At 42.2% G+C, this 21,643-nt stretch overlaps 1 protein-coding gene across 6 annotated transcripts in view; it reads right to left on the minus strand.

Moving 5' to 3' along the window:
• wdr17 (WD repeat domain 17) overlaps positions 1-21,643 on the minus strand; it is a 91,698-nt gene that overhangs the window by 21,839 nt on the left and 48,216 nt on the right. For all 6 annotated transcript variants that reach the window (XM_048594976.1, XM_048594975.1, XM_048594974.1 and 3 more), the window contains 6 exons: positions 19,951-20,106; positions 17,656-17,720; positions 13,853-13,985; positions 7,335-7,429; positions 5,053-5,152; positions 2,605-2,744 (listed from right to left, as the gene is read on the minus strand). In XM_048594976.1, the coding sequence (XP_048450933.1) occupies positions 2,605-2,744; positions 5,053-5,152; positions 7,335-7,429; positions 13,853-13,985; positions 17,656-17,720; positions 19,951-20,106 (689 nt within the window). The remainder of the gene's footprint in view (positions 1-2,604; positions 2,745-5,052; positions 5,153-7,334; positions 7,430-13,852; positions 13,986-17,655; positions 17,721-19,950; positions 20,107-21,643) is intronic.

Here is a 21,643-nt window from a genome sequence, read left to right on the forward strand (position 1 = left end):
CCCTTCTGAAGAAGGGTCCAGACCCGAAACGTCAGCTTTCCCGCTCCTCTGATGCTGCTTGGCCTGCTGTGTTCGTCCAGCTCTACACATACGATCTGGTCATTTGTTGCATTGTTGTTGCTCTTCACTGGGACTTTGCTGTTCATGTGGTACTTACCCAGTTCTGCTATGTTAAGAGAGTGATTCTGTTTCAAAAAGTGTCTCACTGGCTGTGAAAGGACAACTTTATACGAAAAGCACTACATTGACAGTAAGTTCTTGGTTCTCTTTGAGCTCCTGGTCTTGGTTGAGCAATTGGGATGATACCTCTGAGGCAGGGAAGGCAGTGCAATCAGGGGTGAAGTCACTCCCTCATCAAAAGAATAATTTCTATTGTGCTTCTCACATCCCCCGAATGTTCCAGGGCACTTTACCCACTATGAACGTTTTTGAAAGGTCGTCAATGTTGTAATATAAGCAACTATAACAGCTAGTTTGTGTACAGTAAGATCCCAAAAACAGCATTAGGATAAAAACCTCAGCTTTTTAATAGATGGAGGGAGGCGATGGCCGAGTGGCATTGTTAGTAGACTATCATCCCAGAAATCCAGGTAATATTCTGGAGACCTGAGCTCGAAAGGCAAATGGTGGAATTTAAATTCAATAATAATCTGGAATTAAAAAGTCTAATGATGACCATTGTCGTAAAAACCCACCTGTTGCACGAATGACCTTTAGGGAAGGAAACCTCTGTCCCTTACTTGTTTGTTCAGCCTCACGGCAGTATGGTTAACTTTTAACTGGATTCTGAAATGGACAATAAACGCCGTCCCAGCTGGTGAGGCCCACATATCATTAGTGAATGAATAAAGAAAAGAATGAATTATAAGCAGCACACCAGTAAGATGCCCCGCTCTTGAAATTATACCACGATGATCCTCCTGTAGGGGAAGACAGGTCTCAACATCCCATGTGAAGTACCTCTGACAATATAGGACTTCCTCAATGGTGCACTGAAGTGCCAACATGAATTACATACACAAATATCTACAGTGGGGCTTGAATCCACAACCTTCCAGCTTGGAGCTAAGGCTATGCCTACTGAGTTGGACTAACATCTGGCATCTCATCTGTAATTCCTACTCCTGTTGCATGTAGTTGGAAGAGCGACTAAACAAATGTGACTAAAAATCTCTAAAGCTCTCTCTGGAATTTTGGAGGATTTGAAACAAAAATCTTCACCGTTGCTGGCTAAGGCATCATTTATTGCCCATCAAAGAGGACAATGAAGATTCGGCCACATTGTGGTTCTGGAGGATGTTAAGATACCAACAGTGATTACAGAAGGATGATCTAACCAAACAGGTCAGATGAACTTATATCACAGGATAACAAAGGCTTGACAGTTAATGACAAGAATCAAAATTTTGGTTGCGCCTAGTGGGTGGTACTTGTGCATCCTGAGTCTCAAGACTCAGTGTTCAACATAACAACCAGGAGGAGTGGGGCATCTGAGCCTGCTCTGCCATTCAATAAGATCATGGTAGATCTTTTCGCAGACTCAGCCCCACTTACCTGCCCACTCACTATAATCCTTAATTCTTTCACTGTTCAAAAATCTATCTTTGCCTTAAAAACATTCAATGATGCAGCCTCAACTGCTTCACTGGGCAGGGAATTCCACAGATTCACAACCCTTTGGGTGAAGAAGTTCCTCCTTAACTCAGTCCTAAATCTGCTCCCTCTAATTTTGAGACAATTCCCCACAGTTATAGTTTCACCTGCCAGTGGAAACAACTTCCCTGCTTCTATTTTACCTATTCCCTTCATAATTTTATAGCTTTCTATAAGATGCAACCCCTCCCCCCAATTCTTCTAAATTCCAATGAGTAGTCCTAGTCTACTCAATCTCTCCTCATAAGCCAATCCCCTCAATTCTGGAATCACTTTTAATCAGTTTAATTTTAGTTTCATGACAGTCTTGTAACTGAGTTGATATTCCAGTGCAGAGAGGTTGTGCACTGTTAGGATTGCAGACTTTTTCAATGGAGAGGGAGAACATGATCCTTGCAGCAGTGCATTTAGACTAACAGTGAAACCACGCTTCATTCTACACTTGGCCAAATTTTCCGTTGAGGCCAAGCTGTCATAGACCAGCTTCACACCTGAGATGTCAAACCAGGCATGAGTTAGTCCGATGGAAGTTCTTGAAATGAGGATGGAAGAAACTGCATTGCTGTTGCTAATTATATGCAAATAGTTCATTCAGAACACTGACCGAGTTATTGCAAGTATATTCAGAAATTTTGGACATCTGTATAACTACTGAATTCTATGGCCATTGAATGTTCCTTGGCCAAAATAAAAGGGGAAATAAGGGGCATTTTCTTGCACAGTGACTTGTTATTATCTAGAATCTAGAAAGACATTTGATATAAACTTGAATTGATGACATTTACAGAGCTATCAAGAAAAAGCAGGAGAGGGATAATTGGATAAGAAAGACATGTTAAATCGTCTTATTCAATGCTATAATAGTCAATGACTTAAGATCACTGAGATTCAATGATCCTTGGGATACAATTTTATCCAAGTCACCATTTTAAAGCTGCTCTCTGCACTCACCATGTTGTTGTTGCCATGCACTTCCGGGCCAATAATTCCAGGGCATAGTTTGTCACAGGCATGGCACTATCCCCCAGCACAGTTCCCACGCAAACTGCCAGCTCCAGCTCATTGCCACGGACCAAGTTCGATATTGCAAGCTGCGTTCAAATTGAAAGCCACCGTTGTTATCAACATCCTCGGTCCTTAACATTACCTTCAGGAGAAGGTTCATATCATTTGGAATTCATAATAGGAAAAGAACCATGAAAAAAACTGACTGCCTTGTAGTTGGAGGAAGAAATCTCCAGTGATCATACAATGAAAGGAATCAAGCCTTGTAGTTGAACCCAGTCAACTTGAACAGTTGACTTCGAAAGAAGCTGTGGGGGCAGACTGGGAAGAAAAAGATTATCAAAGAAAGCAGTGGAAACTTCAAAGAGGGAAACACCTCTGGAAGTCTAATTGCCAGACTGGGAACCTGAAGGGAAATTCAAGTGAATTCTGGAGGGCTTTGGCATACCTCTGGATTGGTCACTGAAAAAGTGAAGGAAGCTTCGAAATTTCAAAAAATAAAGATGTCAGTAAAAAGAAAGCCTGATTGATTGCATACTGAGTTATAAACTATAGTGTTAAGTTAGTAATAGTTGCTTTGTTTAATTTTTAGTATAAGGTGAAAGTTCTTTGATTCAAAGACATGAAACCTTGTGGAGTAGTAATTCATGTTAATGGCCGGATGTTCAGATTTCTCCTTAAGTATTAACAGTGGTCCCTACTGGGATCATAAAATATTTCTTTGCAACACGCCTTGGTCTCTAAACCATTCCACGATTGAAACCTTCACTACTGTGAAAGGTTATTCCATACTCTCTGTGAAGATAAATTTCCTGGCTTTAATCTTATAGTTATACTTTATTAGTTTGAATCGGTGTTCCCTCACAATTCAATTTAATACTGAGTTGATCTTTTACATGTTCCTATGTCTGCCCTTTCATCTCCATAAAATCAAGTGGCACATAGCCCTTATTCAGGATGAAAAGCTCATTTTACTCCAGTCTTTCTTTATTACCTTTGAGACCTAAGCTCTTATAGCTCTTCTCTGCACTCGAATGTCTCCTGACCATTAGTGTGAGATATAACATTCAAGGTATGGTCTTGTGCAGGTTAAGCATGATCCTCATTGACTTGTAGTCTATTGTTTTCATAAGCGCACAATATAATTTGATGCAAGCAGTGTTAAATCAGTGTTGAAAAGTAAACCATCTTTGTCGACTTACATAAAGCATTTCATTCATTTTATTTTAAAATCTTTGTCATTTCTTGGCTAAATTAATATGGTGCTCACAACAAAGGCATGTATGAAATTATTTGTAACTATTTTTGAAAGTAAATGCAGTGTTGTTTTGTTGTGTTAGCCATCAAACAAACGCCTTTACAGGACTGAATACAGAGTGGATGAATGCAATACATATCAAAATAATCAAGCAAACTCTCCATTGGGGGCATAGCCAATTGAAAATAATAATTTTAAAAATGATCAGAAACTGTGATTGCCTGACATTTATTTAAATTTGTAGAGACCTGGAATAAAAGTCTTTGCTGCAGAAAGCCAATCAGCCTCAAGTGCATCATTGATTTCTTTTTCTCAGAAAAAAATCCTTGGTCGCTCTTTGTGTTTTTTTTTGGAGGTTATTTAGACTTAAGTGGAGTGCTTCAAATCATGAGAGGCCTAAGCAGAGTAGACAGCATGAAACTGCACATATTGGCAGAAGGATAAAGAATGAGCAGACTTCAACTTAAGGTGAATGGTAAAAGAATCAGAGGTAAGGTGAGCGATTTCATCTTTTTAAAGCAGAGAGTGGATAATGCAGAGCCTGAGAATGTGGTGACGGCAGGTTCGATAATGGCTTTTCAATTGGGAATTGGGCATGGATTTGAAGAGAAATGTAAAATTTCCTGGCTATGGAGAAACAATGAGGGAATGAGATTAGATTGCTTTTGCAGTCATCTGGTGCAGACATGATGAGCTGATGAGCCCTCATTTGGACTCTATTCTAGACAGTCCTGTTTCTAATGAACAACCTAAGCTTCTAACCTGTTTGTGATGGATGACTTAACCCTGCAAGCCTCTTGCTTACAAAGCCGTTGAATTGTGCACTCTCAGTTCCTCAGCATTCATTCACACGCTAAAAATAAAACTGATGCAGCAAGCTGTATTAAAGTATCTGGAGGACTCAGCAACTGTTTGATTAGTGAGTGGGGAAGACAATTGAATGAATGGTCATTTGGCTACACACCTAGAAGGGCACTGCCAATTAACTCAGCTGACTGGTCCGGCTGCAGCGTACTTTTCTGTGCAAAATCTTTCATTACAATTTTAGCAGTGAATGGCTAAGGAAGAAACAAACACAGGACAGGATCCGTTTGGGAGCACGGAGACTAGTAGGTGATTAAATGGAGATGCAGTACCTCAATGTCATTCACTGCGAGGTGGCAACATGCAGCCAATACTGCTCGCCCGTCTTGGAAGTACCATTCTGCCAGCTCCTTACTCACCCTGTGTAACAAACTGCAAACAAGACACAGCTCTCAGTACCCATTCACTGCGATCCGCACAACATGCCACCAGTAAGTCAGGGCAAACTGCTCAACAGTAAAGAGTTAAACAGCAAGGGAGATGATGTGATTTAACATGCAACCTTACACTGGTATCAGTGTATACCATCAACAAGATGCACTAAGCTCCTTTCTCAGCACCTTCCAAATCGCCAACCTCTATACTTTGGAAGGACAAGGGCAGCAGATGCTTAGGAGCACCATCACTGCAAGTTCCCCTCCAAGCCAACCACCATCCAGACTTGGGATTCCTCTTCTGGGTCAAAATCCTGGAACTCCTCCCCAACAACACTGTGGATGTACCTACACCACACAGACTGTAGTGGTTCAAGGAGGCAACTCACTCTGATCTGCTCAAAGGCAATCAGAAATGCTGATCTCGTTCACAGTGCCCACAATCCATCAATGAATGAAACAAACAATAAATTTTGAGTCATGTGAATTCCAGGGAATGGGAATTCTTTTCAATGACATGACGTTTAATTTCAATCATTTACCAAGTGATAGGTTGCATGACAATAACTTACCTTGTTTTATTTCTTCCGTGACATTGGTGATATTGGCCTTTAGTTGTGTAGAGGGCTCCAGGGGTCAACCACACATGGTAGGACAGAGTTCAAAAGCAGGCCAGGTCAATTAGGGGTTAGCAGGTCCTTCCTTGAAGGGCCAGTCAGTAAAGTTTATTTTATTCATTTGTGGGATGTAGGTATTGCTGGGTGGCTGGGCCAGCATTTCTTGCCCATCCCTACTTGGCCTTGAGAAGGTGGTGGTGAGCTGCCTTCTTGAACCACTGCACTCCACCTGCTGTGGGTGGACCTACTATGCAGTTAGGGAGGGAATGCCAGCATTTTGACCCAGCGACAGGGAAGGAACGGCGATATATTTCCAAGTCAGGATGGTGAGTGACTTGAAGGGGAACATGAAGGTGGTGGTGTTCCCATATTCCTGCTGCCCTTGTCCTTCTAGATGGAAGTGGTTGTGGGTTTGAAAGGTGCTGTCTGAGGATCTTTGGTGAATTTCTGCAGTGCATCTTGCAGCTAGTACACACTGCTGCTACTGAGTGTCAGTGGTGGAGGAGTGGATGCTTGTGGATGTAGTGCCAATCAACTGGGCTGCTTTGTCCTGGATGGTGTCAAGCTTCTTGAGTGTTGTTGGGGCTGCACTCATCGAGGCAAGTGGGGAGTATTCCATCACACTCCTAACTTGTGCCTTGTAGATGGCAGACAGGCTTTGGGGGAGTCAGGAGTTGAGTTACTCGCTGCAGTATTCAATCTTTTAATCCTTTCACTTCCTATTTCCAAAATATTCTAAGCTTGTGCTCATATTAGGTATCAACACTCTTCAGATGTTGGGTCCTTAGAATGGATCTGTTCTCTGATTACAGCGGATAAAGTTAGAGAAGGAACAAAATCAAAGTTGCTGGAAAAGCTCAGCAGGTCTGGCAGTATCTGTGAAGAAAGAAATCAGAGTTAACGTTTCGGGTCCGGTGACCCTTCTTCAGAACTTCCTCAGGCATTCTGAGGAAGGGTCACCGGACCCAAAACATTAACTCTGATTTTTTTCTTCACAGATCCTACCAGACCTGCTGAGCTTTTCCAGCAATTTCTGCTTTTGTTCCTGATTTACAGCATCCGCAGTTCTTTCAGTTTTTATTAAGTTAGAGAGGGTTTGAAAGAGGCATTCAAAATGTTGAAAGCTTTTGGTGGTAGACATAAGGAGAAATGTCTTTTCAATAGCATAAGGTTCCATATTTGGAGGACACAATGTCAAATCAGTAACCAGAGGATACAGTGTCAAAAACCTGGGGCAGCACGATGAACTGCTTATTTTAACACAGTGACCTAGAAAGCATTGGCTGATGAAAATGGATTCAATGATAACTTAAAAAAGAAAACTGAATATACTTGGGAGGAAAACCAGATACAGGGCAAGGCGAGTGGCATTATTTGAATAGCTCTACCCAAGGTGCTGGTATAGCTATGATGGGTTGAATGGCCTCATTCTATGTTGACCGACCCCAAGTCTAATAATGATAAGTTAAAGAACAAGACCTACCTTTATTTATGCACGTAGTTCACCAAATTCCATTCTTAGCTGCTCCCTAATTATTCTGGTTGAAACAGGTAGTAACTTACTCATCGTAATCTTCTGATTTGTTATTCCCATCTCCACATGCTGCTCCATTTAGTGCTGAGATCTGTGGTCCTTGAATGTTTCCTTCACTGGCTGCCTATAATTTAAAGGTAGGAAAAGGTGCGACAGCCCTAAATCTCCAAATGATTGAAAATGGGATGGCTATTAGATTTCTTTTTCCCACTAGGATTGAAAGGACGCTCTCCTCCATGCAAAACAGATGCTGGGAATTGAGCAACCTCAAATTTTTGTGCACTAATGATCTGTTCACTTTGCCTCAGGTTTCATGAGCACAGACTGTGATCGCTGAAAACCGGCAAGTCACGGCTTCTCAATGACTTGAGCGACTGGTTCCTTCACACAGCAGTACCTCCCAGGGCTACATATGACACCCCGGTTACAGATGAAGCGCTCAATTTTGGAAGGAGAAATAAGGACCATGTTGTTAATGTCATAATTTCCATTCACTTGGAGTAAGCATTAAGTATTCCCAGTTCAGGTTAGATGCATACAAAAATCTGCAACTCTGCTTCAATTCTGTCTTCAGAAAAGCCCAAGATTTATCCATGGGAATCATCTATATGATGTCTCTGATATCAACAGTATTGTGATGGTGGTATGTGCCCATTTCAAGGTGAAAAGTGTTACAATCCCAGCTAATTTCATTACCAGACAATTTTGGTTCCAGACAGGAACCTGGCTTGATAGATTGTGTTTTGATTTGTTTTGGTGTTAGCAATTTGGGAAGGGGCTGGCCTAGTGGCATTATTGCTGGACTGTTAATCCAGAGACCCAGGTAAAGTGCTGGGATCCTGGGTTTGAATCCCGCCACGGCACTTAATGGAATTTGAATGCAATAGAAGTCTGGAACTAAGAGTCTAATGATGACCATGAATCCATTGTCAATTGTCAGAAAAACCCATCTTGTTCACTAATGTCCTTTGGCAGGAAACTGCCAACCTTACCAGGTCTGGCCTACATATGACTCCAGACCCACAGCAAGATTAACTGCCTCTGGGATGGGCAATAAATGCTGACTTCACCAGTGATGCCCTCATTCCCTTGAATGAGTGAAAATGGATAGTCTCTTCCTGCACACGATGCAGCAGAAGCTATACAGAAGCTTTTATTTTTACAAAAAGAAAAAGAACAAAAATAAAATAGAATTATCCAAACTGTCTGTTTATAAACTCAAAGATTTTAAATACATAATGGAGGTATAATCCCATTAATCCCAAAACACTCTTTTTATAAATTAAAAAGAAACAAAGCAGCTTTTGTACAGTACCCAAAAACACTGTACCCCTGGTACATTTACTAATCGACCCATACATATGATATACCAGAGTGCCTGTACCTAACACCTCAATATGTTAAGTTATTTCCAGCTTCTAACTTTAGACTGGAATTGTGATAATATTTACTTCAGACTGCAACACACCCAAGATTCACAGCACTGTGCTTTAAGTAAAAAACCTCTTTAGGGTTTTTTCCTAACACTCCTTTTGTGGAACTAACACTACCTATCAATCCAAGGTGATTTAATTCACAACTTGGGCATTAGCCAGCTCAGTGGCTGGAAGGCTGGTTCATCATACAGGGTGACAGCAATATGGCTGGTTCAATTGCTGTGCCAGCTGAGGTTACACAGTCATCGAGTAATGGAGTAATACAGCATGGAAACAGGCCCTTCGGCCCAAACTGGTCCATGCCGACCATGGTGCCCACCCAGCTCAATCCAATTGCCCACATTTGGTCCATATCCCTCTAAATCCTTCCCATCCATGTACCTATCCAAAAGTTTTTTAAATGTTCCTATTGTACCTGCCTCAACCACTTTCTCTTCCAGCCCATTCCATATACGCACCACTCTCTGTGCCCCTCAGGTCCTTCTTAAATCTTTCGTATGTCCTGTAGTTTTCAAGAAGGAAAAAGACTATATGCATTCATCCTATCTATACCACTCATGATTTTATACACCTCAGTAAGGTCACCCCTCATTCTCCTATGTTCCAAGGAATAAAGTCCTATCCTGGCCAACCTCTCCCTATAGCTCAGGCCTGCTAGTCCTGGCAACATTCTCATAAATCTTCTTTGCACACTTTCCAATTTAACAATGTCTTTCCTATAACAGGGTGACCAAAACTGCACCTAATACTCCAACTGCGGCCTCACCATTGACTTATACAATTGTAATGTAACGTCCCAACTCCAATACTCAATATCTTGACCGATGAAGACCAGCATACTAAATGCCTTCTTCACCACCCTGTCCACCTGTGACGCTTCTTTCAATGAATGATTGACTTATACTTCTAGGTCCCTCTGTTCCACAGCATTCCTCTGGACCTTAACATTTACTATACAAGTCCTCCCTTGGTTTGGCTTTCCAAAGAGCAACACCTCACACTTATCTGTATCGAATTGCATTTGTCAATCCTCAGCCACTTCCCCATCTGATAAAGATCCCTCTGTGATTTTTGATAACCTTCCTCAAAATCAATGATACCTCCTAATTTTGTAACATCCACAAACTTACTAATCATGCCTTGTATATTCACATCTAGATCATTTCTGTAAATAACAAAGGTCCCAGCACCAAGCCCTGTGGCACACCCACAGTCACAGGCCTCTGGTCCGAGAAACAACTTTCAACTGTCACCCTCTGTTTCCTACAATTGAACCAATTTTGAATCCAATGAGATAGCTTACTGTGGATCCCATGCGACCTAACTTTTATAACTAGCCTGCTGCGCGGGAACTTGGCAAAGGTCTTACTAAAGTCAATACAGACAACATCCACTGCCCTACTCTCATGTATCCTCTTGGTAATCTCTGTGAAAAACTCTAAAAGATTTGTCAGACATGACGTCTTGCACACAAATCCATGATGACTGTCCCTAATCAGATCTTGACTATCCAAATGTTGATTCATCCTGTCCCTCAGTATCCTCTCCAATAACTTGCCTTCCACTGATGTCAGGCTCACTGGCCTGTAATTCCCTGGCGTGTCTTTGCTACCTTTCTTAAACAATAGAACAATATTAGCCACCCTCCAGTCTTCTGGAACTTCACCAGCAGCTAAACTGAAGTAAAAATATCTGCAAAGGCCTCTGCAATTTCTTCCTTAGCCTCCCACACTGTCCAAGGATGGACTTGATCAGGTCCAGGGGACTTATCCACCCTAATGTGCTCTAAGGCTGCAAACACCTCCTCTCTGGTAATATGTATGCAGTCCAAAACATCCCCACTTGTTTCCCTAATTTCCTTAGCATCCATGATTCTCTCCTCAGTAAACACTGAGGAGAAATATTTATTAAAAATCTCCCCCATCTCCTGTGGCTCCACGCATAGACGGCCACGCAGATCTTTATAGAGAGCTATTCTCTACCTCACCACCCTCTTAATCTCAATATAGCTTTGGAACCTCTTGGGATTATCTCTAATGTTATCTCCCAGATCCATCTCATACACTCTTTTTGCTCTTCTGATTTCCCTCTTAAGTGTGTTCCTATGCTTTTTATTGTCAACTAGGGATTCACTTGAGCCTGATAGCTTAAAATCAATGTATGCCTTCTTCCTTTTCCTGACCAAAGCCTCAATATCCCTCGTCAGCCAGGAATCCCTAAACCTGCCAGCTCTTCCGTTCTTCCTAACAGGGACATACGGTCCCTGGACTCTTGATATCACACTTTTTAAAGCCTCTCATTTGCCAGTCATTCCTTTTCCTTCAAACTGACCCACCCAATCGACCTGCTAGATCCTGCCTAATGGCCTCAAAATTGGCCCTGCTCCAGTTCAGCACCTTAACCTGTGAACCTGTCTTATCTTTTTCCATAACTGTGTTAAAACGGAGTTAAGGTCACTGGACCCAAAGTGCTCTCTGAGTGACACTTCAGTCACTTGCCCGACCTTGTTTCCTAACAGGAGGTCCAGTGTTGCACCCTCCCAAGTAGGGCCCTCTACATATTGATTTAGGAAACTTTCTTGGACCTATTTGACAAATTCAACCCCATCCAGGCCCTTTACACTCTGGGTGGCCCAGTCAACACAAGGGAAACTAAAACCTCCAACCATTACTACTCTATTATTCCTACAGGTATCTGCAATCTCTTTATACATCTGCTCCTGTGGTACCCGCTGGCTATTTGGGGGTCTATAATGCAGTCCCAACAGAGTGACCATCCCCTTCTTGTTTCTAAGTTCTAACCATATGCCTTCATTTGATGACCTCTTATGAACATCCTTTGTAAGCACTGTTGTTATGTCTTTCCCTTATCAAAAGGGCCACTCCCCGTCCTCACGTTCTTGTACTTCTGTCATGCCTGTAGCTTCTGTATCCTGGAATATAGAGCTGCCAGTCCTGCCCTTCTCTTAGTCATGTTTCTGTTATGGCTATAATATCCCAGTCCCCACAGACAATCCATGCTCTGAGCTCATCTGCCTTACCAGTCAAGCCTTGTGCAGTGAACTAATGGACTTTAAACCAGAAATCTTTTCCCTCCCTTTACTGTGCCCCTGGTTATCCTGAATAGTTAATTTGCTCTCAATGTATTTTCCCCTGACTTCTCGATAGCCCCTCTTATTCAGAGTCCCAACCCCTGCCAAACTAGTTTAAACCCTCCCAAGTAACACTAGCAAATCTCCCCACAAGGATTTTGGACCCCCTCCAGTTCAAGTGCAACATGTCCCTCTTGTACAGGTCACCTCTCCCCCAAAAGAGATCCCAATGATCCAAGAACTGAAAACCCTGCTCCCTACACCAGTTCCTCAGCCATGCATTCATCTGGCCTATCTTTCTATTTCTATCCTCACTGGCGCGTGTCACTGGGAATAATCTGGAGATCTCTATATTTCAGGTCCTGACTTTTAACTTCTTACCTAACTCCCTGTACTCATTTCACAGGACCCCATTCCTTTGTCTACCTACGTCATTTGTACTGAAGTGCACAATGACGTCTGGCTGTTCCATGAAGACCCTGCCTTCTCAACCCTGCCCCTCGTCTGAGGTGTGGTGACCCTCAGATTAAACTCACCATCAGCTGTTTCCCAAATGGGAGACTTTCCTTCTGGAACGATGGTGACTTTCCTGTTTAATTGAATTCACTGTATTATCGTACCTTTCTCAGGAGCACTGCTCTATACAGCCGTCCTTTTTCAAGGATATCACAGCACTTCCCTGTACAAAGTCAAAATGAAACTAAACATCTCTCTCTTACCTATAGAGATTTCCTTTAATTTTAATAAAAAAACTATAAAATTCTCTAACAAATTTGAGAGACCCCATTATTTACCATGCTAGGTCTCAAACACTCGAAAATAAACAAAGGTACATGAGCAATGCACATATATTCAGTCGACAGCTTCAGAGTCAAAAACTGTTCTGAAAACAAATCTTGGTTACAGAAATACTTACAAGTTAATTGTTAACTTTAGACCACACAGAAAAACCCACTGGTTATTAAGTCATTGAATCCCTACAGTGCAGACAGAGGCCATTCAGCCCATTGAGTCTGCAATGACTTTCAGGAGAGCATCCCATTCTGTCTCCATAACCCTGCATTTCCAATGGCCAACCCAGCTTGCCTGTACATCCCTGGTCACTACGGGACAATTTAGTATAGCCAATCTGCCCAGCCTGCACATCTTTGGACTGTGGGAGGAAACCTGAGCACCCGGAGGAAATCCACACAGTCACAGCAAAAACAAGCAAACTCCACCCAAGGCCGGAATTGAGCCTGGGTCCCTGGCGCTGTGAGGCAGCAGTGCAAACAACTGTGCCGCCTGAATTCAAAAATCAGAAACGCAATCTCACGCCAAATAACATTAAAAACTATACATGCAAATCCCAAAGTTTACATCACAGAGGAAAGTGACCAAACTTGTTCGATTTTCAAAACACTGACCCTATTTCTGTAGATACAGGAACAAACCGTGCTGTACACAGACTGAAAGAAAAGCTGATATCATTGCACTTGAACTGATGGGGTGTACTTTGTGGTTGATAACTCTCGCTGGCAGCCTTGTTGGGTCACATTTTATTCTGACCACATTTTAATATCCATCTTAGAAAGGTTGACTGTCTAGTAGCTGAGTATCTTTTTCAGTTGTTTCCCATCAGCAACCAGGAGATCACACATGAGCTGGCAGTAAAGGAAAACCAAGGGTGGATGGTCGTGTTTCAGTTTCTGCTCTGAAGGTTAAGCAAGGCTAACAATAGGACCCCCATAACTGGCCTCAGCTCCCCTGTGTTGGGGAACCAGAACGCAATTACTGAAGATTTCTGCTCCTGATCAATACACGCCAAATTCATCTTTAGCAGGAAGCCACGCTCCTTTCTAGCTTAACTTGGAGAATCAGTTTTGTAGATCTCTTCTTCAGATACTGTGAAGGCAGGATTGGGGAACCGTTACGGACAGAGGGTCAGTGAATCAGATCCCTTTGAAACTGGCTTCCCTGCTAAAATGGCAAGATTAGTGCTCACGAGTAAGAAGACCAGCAACTGGCAACTATAGCTTACCTGAGTAACTAGGAGTGCTTCATTCAGCTGGCCTCGAGAGGTGAAGAAGGATACCAGTTTCCTCACATCCCCAGTGGCAATACAGTATGGAATCACTTCATCATTCCCTTCCTGAATCAGCTGGTCAGCTCTCCTGAAGAAACAGTAACATCCTGAATGCTTCATTACACTCAACACTTTCCTGTCATTGGTGACTCTGATGGACTAATCCGATATTGTTTCTTTTGAGGACAAATTTCCCTCTATTTTCTGGTCCTTTCTTGGGAGATGTAGGTAGGACACAAACTAAGATGCATGGGCAATTGTACAACTGAAACCTGTTATAAACGGCATTTAAATTTGTGTTATCCTCCTCTGACCTATACCCTTTCCAAAGTGGAGATCAGAAACTCCACAGAGTGGGAAATATTAAAGCTTTAGAATCATACAATTGTAGAATCCCTACAGTGTGGAAGCATGCCATTTGGCCCATTGAGTCCCTACCGATTCTCCAAAAAGCCTCCCATCCAAATGCAGACACACACCCTATCCCTGTAATCCCACATTTCCCATGGCTAACCCACGTGGCCTGCACATCACTGGACACCACAGGGCAATTTAGCATGGCCAAACCACCTAACCTGAACATCTTTGGACTCTGCTCCCTCTCATCCACCATGCCAAATTATTTTTCTTCAATTTGCTCTTTTGCCACTTTATTCTGTTCCAATTTCTAAACCTGGTGAAGTATTTTAACAATTTGTAGCCTTTTGATAGAACCACTTTGGACCTGAGAGAAAGTAGCTTCAAATATTTCTCATGTTCAGTAACATTTTAATTAATCATGTGGATTTATTTTCTGTTTCTGGGATATTACAGGGTGACCTGTTTACCGACATAAAAAAGAAAATTGCATCTCTGATATAAATGTGTTGGAATACTCTGAGAATATAATTTAATGCTGTTTGCAGAATGGCAAAGAAATTTACAATAGGATTCTACCTGTCTTACTAATTTAGCTTTCATTATTCTCACCTTGATGGTGTTAATTTATTGAATGGGTAGCTTAAAGAGAATATGCAATGGAGTTAAGTATCAAGCTAAGGTTCACAGCAAGCAACTATTGATTGCAAATTGCATTGCAACAAGGTTCTGTATCAACAGATCAATAATATATTCAGTACGAGTAGATTTGACAATATGTTTATGCATAAGCAAAAGGAATTCCTGCAATTACGTTGTGCAGTTCATCTTTAAAACGTTTCACAGGAACATAACAGCAGGAGAAGGCAATTCAGCCCAGTGAGATTGCTCTGCTATTCACTATGATCATTCCTTTTTCAATGCCTTTTTCCCCATACAACTACCCCCAATCCCTTTCCACCATTGTTAATCCCTACTTCAAACATGCTAATGATTGAGTCAGACAGTCATACAGTCATAAAGCACGGAAACAGGCCCTTTGATCCAATCAGTCCATGCTGACCATAATCCCAAACTAGACTAGGACCATAATCCTGGCCCATATCCCTCCAAAACTTTCCTATTCATTTATTTATCTAAATGTCTTTTAAACATTGTGTTTGTACCCACATTCACCACAGGGTACAGAATTCCAAAGATTCACTCCTTTCTGCATAAAAAATTTCTCTTAAATTCAGTCCTAAATGACTTCCCTCTTGGGCCCTGTGGTTCTAAACTCACCAACCAGCATGAAACATCACAAGTTAAAGACCTTCATTATGCACGAATGATCAATCTACTTGTTTTCAGTCGGAAATGTGCAAATTGATGGCGTGAATGCTTGCAGGTGGACAGGGTGGTGAAGAAGGCATTTTGCGTGCTGGCCCTCATCAGTGGAGACATTGAGTATAGGAGTTGGGACATTATGTTACTATAGAAATGATCCCTAAGAATATAGCCTTGTATAGGGGCAGCACGGTGGCTCAGTGGTTAGCACTACTACCTCATAGTGCCAGGGACCTGGGTTCAATTCCACCTTCAGGTGACTGTCTGTGTGGAGTTTGCATGTTTTTTTCCATGTCTGTGTAGGTTTCCTCTGGGTACTCCAGCTTCCTCCCACGGTCCAAAGATGAGCAGGTTAGGTGGATTGGCCGTGCTAAATTGCCTATAGTGTTCAGGGATGTGTAGATTAAGTGGGTTATAGGGGAAGGGAATGGGGATGGGGATGGGTGAGATGCTCCAAGCGTCAATGTGGACTTGTTGGGCCAAAGGGCCTGTATCCACACTGTAGGGATTCTATGTCACAGTTGTATAAGTCATTGATGAGGCCGCACTTGGTAGCATTGTGTGCAGCTTTGGTCACCCTATTATAGGAGAGACATAGTTAAACTGGAAAGTGTGCAAAGAAGGTTTACAAGAATGTTGCCGGGCCTAATTGGCCTGAGTTATAGGGAGAGGTTGGCCAGGATAGGACTTTATTCCTTGGAATGTAGGAGGATAACGGGTGACCTTATTGAGGTGTACAAAATCATGAGTGGCATAGATAGGATGAATGCATAAACTCTTTTTCCCAGGGATGGGGAATTGAAAACAAAATGCACAGGTTTAAGGTGAGAGGGGAAAAGTTTAAGAAGGAGCTGAGGGGCAACTTCTTCATGATGTGGAGGTGCTGATGCTGGACTGGGGTGGACAAGGTCAAAAATCACACGACACTAGATTATAGTCTAACACGTTTATTTGAAAACACAAGCTTTTGGAGTCTTGCTCTTTCTTCAGGTGTCAGTGAGAGGGGTGGCATCAGACACAGAACTTATAAGCTAAAGTTCAAAGGGTCATAGAACGAATGTGAATGCGTTGAACAAACCTAAGATGACTGACAAATCTTTAATCAGTTAGAAAGGATTAATTTGCAAATTCCAAAATTTCTTTCAAGTCACGGTCCCGAGATAACTGAAGGTTTTATCAGTATACCAGAGGTGAGATCCCAGGTCAGACAATGCATTTTAGGTGTGAGGCCTTGTTTAGAATCTGGCTGTGTTTTAACTTGTCAGTCTGACTCCAGATTCTCACACTTAAAACGCATTGTCTGACCTGGGATCTCACCTCTGGTACACTGATAAAACCTTTAGTTATCATGGGGCAGTGACTTGAAAGAAATTCTGGGATTTGCATATTAATCCTTTTTAACTCATTAAAGATTTGTCAGCCATCTTAGGTTTGTTCAACACATTCGCAGCAGTTCTATGACCCTTTGATCTTTGGCTTATAAGTTCTGTGTCTGATGCCATCTGTCTCACTGACACCTGGAGAAGGAGCAAGACTCCGAAAGCTTGTGTCTTCAAATAAACCTGTTGGACTATAACCTGGTGTTATCTGATTTGTAACTGCTTCACGCAGAGAGTGGTGTGTATATTGAATGGGCTGCCAGAGAAAGTGATTGAAGCAGGTAAATTAGCAACATTTAAAAAACATTTGGACAGGTTCATGGATTGGAAGTGTTTAGAGTGATGTGGACCAAATGTAGGCAATTATAACTAGTTGAGTGAGCACCATAATCAGCATGGACCAGTTTGGGCCAAAGGGGCTGTTACCATTCTGTATCACTCTATGACTGTATTTATCTGTTTCCTCACCAAATCAAAAGGTCTCAGAGGAATGGGTTTGCATCATAGGCCCAAACTGTATTTTGCACCATAAATTCTAGCAACTGCTGTTAGCTTCAGCAAATCGGATGTCTGCTCTGTGTTTGAATGAGGGAGGAATGTTGGCCAGGACACTGAGGCAACAGATGAGTGAGACATTCGGTCATGTAACAGCGTTTTAAATCATTGCGCATCTCACCAAAATAAGAGGTTCCTCACCGTTGCATCAGCTTCTTCCAGTACTTCATTGATACCCCAGGTGCCACCGAAAGTGCTTTATCCCACTGAAACACCAATGAAAGTTAGCAGCCTTGGCTCACTGTCATCTATTTCAATTGTGATTACAATGTCAGAGGAAGTCAAGGTAAAGTACTAGGTTTAGCTGTAGCCATGGCAATTCTGCACTGCTGTGTTTCTACCCTTTGGTTCATCTCCCTACACAAAATAGCCTCATGCATAATTTAAAGAAGTCACGCTATTTTTGGCTATTTATATCCTGCTTCCAAACACACACATAAAAAAATACATTGGTCTTTTTGCACTGAAGGCAAATTATCTTTTATTGCAAAGAAGGAATCATTTGATGCATCTGACTGAGGGTCACATGGGGAAACTGGCACCTACTGCCAGTTCATTTTCCTGCTGTCCCGCTCTCTTTGGCCTTTGAACCCCAACTTGAGAACTTTCAGACTGGTGTTTAATGCTAAAGACATCTCCTTTTGTCACATCGATACAAACAGAAGAGGGGACTTTGTGCATGGAAAGCAGTTTGGCTAGCTTTTCTTCGTTGGGTTTACAAGCACATACACAGAGAATCCTGTTATACTCTCACTTGCCCAAAATATCACTCAGATGGCACTTGAAAAGCACTTGCCAAACACATCCTTCACGAAGACAATGTTTCCTTAATTTAGAAAAGTTGACTTTGGTACTTAAACTGCAAAGCTAGATCAGATTTTCCACAATGTTCCTCAGAAACCACTTTTTTTTAAAGCACCTTCCTTGGGAAATGGATGCACATTAAGGTCTCTGCTCAAACTACAGCTTCCCCAACTGCAGCACGATAGCTCAGTGGTTAGCACTGGGGTTCGGTTCAGCCTCGGGTGACTGTTTGTGTGGAGTTTGCACATTCTCCCCGTGTCTCTGTGAGTTTTCTCCAGGTGTTCCAGTTTCCTCCCACAGTCCAAAGACGTGCAGGTTAGGTGGATTAGCCATGGGAAATGTGGGGTTACGGGGATCGGGGCGGGGGAAAGATGGATCTGGGTGGGATGCTCTTCAGAAGGTCAGTGCAGGCTTGACGGGCCAAATGGTCTCTTTCTGCACAGTAGGGATTCTATGAAGGGGTTGGCTCAGAAATCCTGTACGCATTAAGGGAGGAGAAGACAAACATTACAGGGTGGAGATAAATCAAGGAGCTATCCCCACCGAAGGCACTGAAACAGCAGCACCAGGATATGTCGAGGTGTCTTTCCACTTTTTTAAAAAATTAGAATAATTTTCTCGAAGATTTGTTTGCATCTGACACAAAAAGGTGTGAAGCCTGAAGGGCCACAGATGGGATCATTTTTATCTAATGTAAGATTTCTGTCCATGTGGAAATGCCCCTATCCCTTTTCGTTATGTTCCATATTGTTCAACTGGCTCCCGCCTGGCAATCTGTATTAACTGAACCATGGGGTTATTCAGTAAGCCAGCGCCAAGCTAATTCATGTGGCGTTGCCATTTGATTGTGACAGACAACAGTGCCATGACCCTGAAGCTACACAGTTTCACCTGCCACCTCACTTGGTGGCTGATTCTCTCCTCCCCAAGATCAAGGCAATTCAAACATTGCTTGTAAACTTAGCCACTATTGGACCTGTTGACATACAGTTCTGGATTCAGTTCACTGGATTTGCCAAATGGACCTTCCTACCATTGATTGTTAAGACATTCTGAGTGAATCAGAACCCACTGGATGTCAAAAATAGAAAAGAGCTTATCGTTGCAGGCACAAAGAACATGACAGACAGTCAAGGAAGTTTTAAATGCAATCAAATTCCCTAACGTACAAATAGACGATTGTTTCAATGCTAGTAGGGTGCTCCTACCGCATTAAACATGACGTTGGCATTTGGTTACATTATCTGCGTTAATTGCATTAATGTGATGTAATTAGTGTCAATTTGTGCCAAATGATGGGTAGTTTGTGATTTGGATCCATAGGGACCAATAATAAATGGTCCACATTAATTATATTCAAACCCAGCTTTGCAGGCAAAAGGCACATTTATCTTGCATCTACTGGGTGAATGTAAACTCAAGCACCACAGACATGAAGGCTGTACGGTATAGATTGCACAGAGAGTCCCTGACTTGTTGACTCTTTAGCGACAGAAAGAGCAAAAAAAAGAGTTTTGCCACTATTCTATTCTAACAGGAGATCGACTGAGATTTGAAAGTGGAGGTTAGTGTGAATTCTTAATGGACTGTGCCTCTTCACACCTGACTGATTATCACTATTAAATACTTAACCTCTCCAAGTTCCACCATTAGCTCGCAGTATCTCTGGATCTGACCCAGTCGCAGATGAATCCCAGCCGCCTCCTTCAGTCTCTCCTCTTTTGTCGGTGCACCGATTCCACCTCCAAACTTGGACATCTTCACGGTCGTTAACTCTTGAGCTTTGGACTATCCAAAAACAAATTCAGCATTGAACAATTTATACGTGTCAGTCAATGTTTGTTTGTGAGTCAAGGCTAAATGTAAGAAGAGGGATGGTTTTATATAAAATTTCATTTTTAATATTTTAACTTTCTTTTTATGTACCTCTTTAACTGAGTGGGTTAGCTCAGCTGGTTGGATGGCTGGTTTGTGATGCAGAGCGATACCAACAGTTTGGGTTCAATTTTCTTACCAGCTGGAGTTACCCTTGAAGATCCCATTTTCTCAATCTTTCCCCTCACTTGGAGCATGGTAACCCCCAGGTTAAACCATCAGCCGTCTCTCTCCAGTGAGAGAGCAGACCTATGGTCTGGTAAGGTGAAGGTGACCTTCCCCTGAATTGATTCTAAAGAACAAGCTTGTTTTGGACATTCTGCTCTTCATTTCTTCCCACCAATGTCACATTTGTGTAGGAGAACTGTTGTGATCTGCATTGGAGGTTCCCCTGAGCTCCCTCAGGCCCACTCTGTGGGATGACTGAAGAGGTTTCAGGTCAAGCAGGAGGATGTAGTTGAGGATTCTGTGTGAGCTTTGGATGGCTTCACTAAGTAGTGATTCACTTAAGAAAAGCAAGGGGAACAATGAGAATTGGCATGGACTTTAAAGCAGCCCAGTGTAGTGGCAACCATGTTGGCTACAGCCATGTCATTGTGGGAAAGGCCCCTGTGGTCAATCATCTGGCAGTGGCAAAAAAAGCCTTCTTTGATTAAGTAGCAGGGTGTGAAGGGGATGAAGTGGGATTGCTGGTTACCACCAGTGGTAGGATAGCGTTTACACCCATTCATAAACCAGTTGATACACACTATCCCTGAGCTCAGCACAATTCAGAAGTGGTTCAGGTGTTAAGATGGAGCCTCAAGGCTTTCTGGTGCCTCTGAAGGTCATCCAGCAATTCCAAGCACAGACTGCTTCTCTCCCACAGTCAAAGCTGATAGCTTTGCAATCACAATGAGAAGACAAATGGCAATGGATGAGATTGTAAACTTTTAGCAACTTTCTGCACATCCCCATTGGAATTGATTCTCTCCGTCACTCCCCAAGACAACAGGCAAACTCACTTTTCTCTGATTTTGATGACTTTGAGGCCACTAAACATACGTCTGCTGGTATGGATCCTTTCTCCTGAACTGAACCTGCTTATGGCCCCTCTATCTGTCTCTCTCTGGGTTATAACACTTAAATTATTAAACACTTCAGCAATTATCTCATTAAATAGATTATCCAGTCATTAACTTAATTCACATGGTTAATTCTAAATGCTGTTTTGACTCACAGTTAGAAAACAATTTCTGACCCTTGAAGAAAAAAAAGTCACCTTGATAAAACTGATAATCAAAATCCATTTATCACTACTTAATAATCCAAGTGCCCAAATGGTACATTGTAAAACTTCATCAGACTGTTCATTATTAGTAAGAAGGCAGTATAACATATGGTACATCTGACATTGCTGATATTTGAATCACAGTTCAATATCCTTTCATCATTCAATCATTTTTACATA

The sequence above is a fragment of the Rhincodon typus genome, chromosome 3 (genome assembly GCF_021869965.1).
Source record: "Rhincodon typus isolate 14 chromosome 3, sRhiTyp1.1, whole genome shotgun sequence".
Classification (NCBI taxonomy): Eukaryota; Metazoa; Chordata; class Chondrichthyes; order Orectolobiformes; family Rhincodontidae; genus Rhincodon; species Rhincodon typus.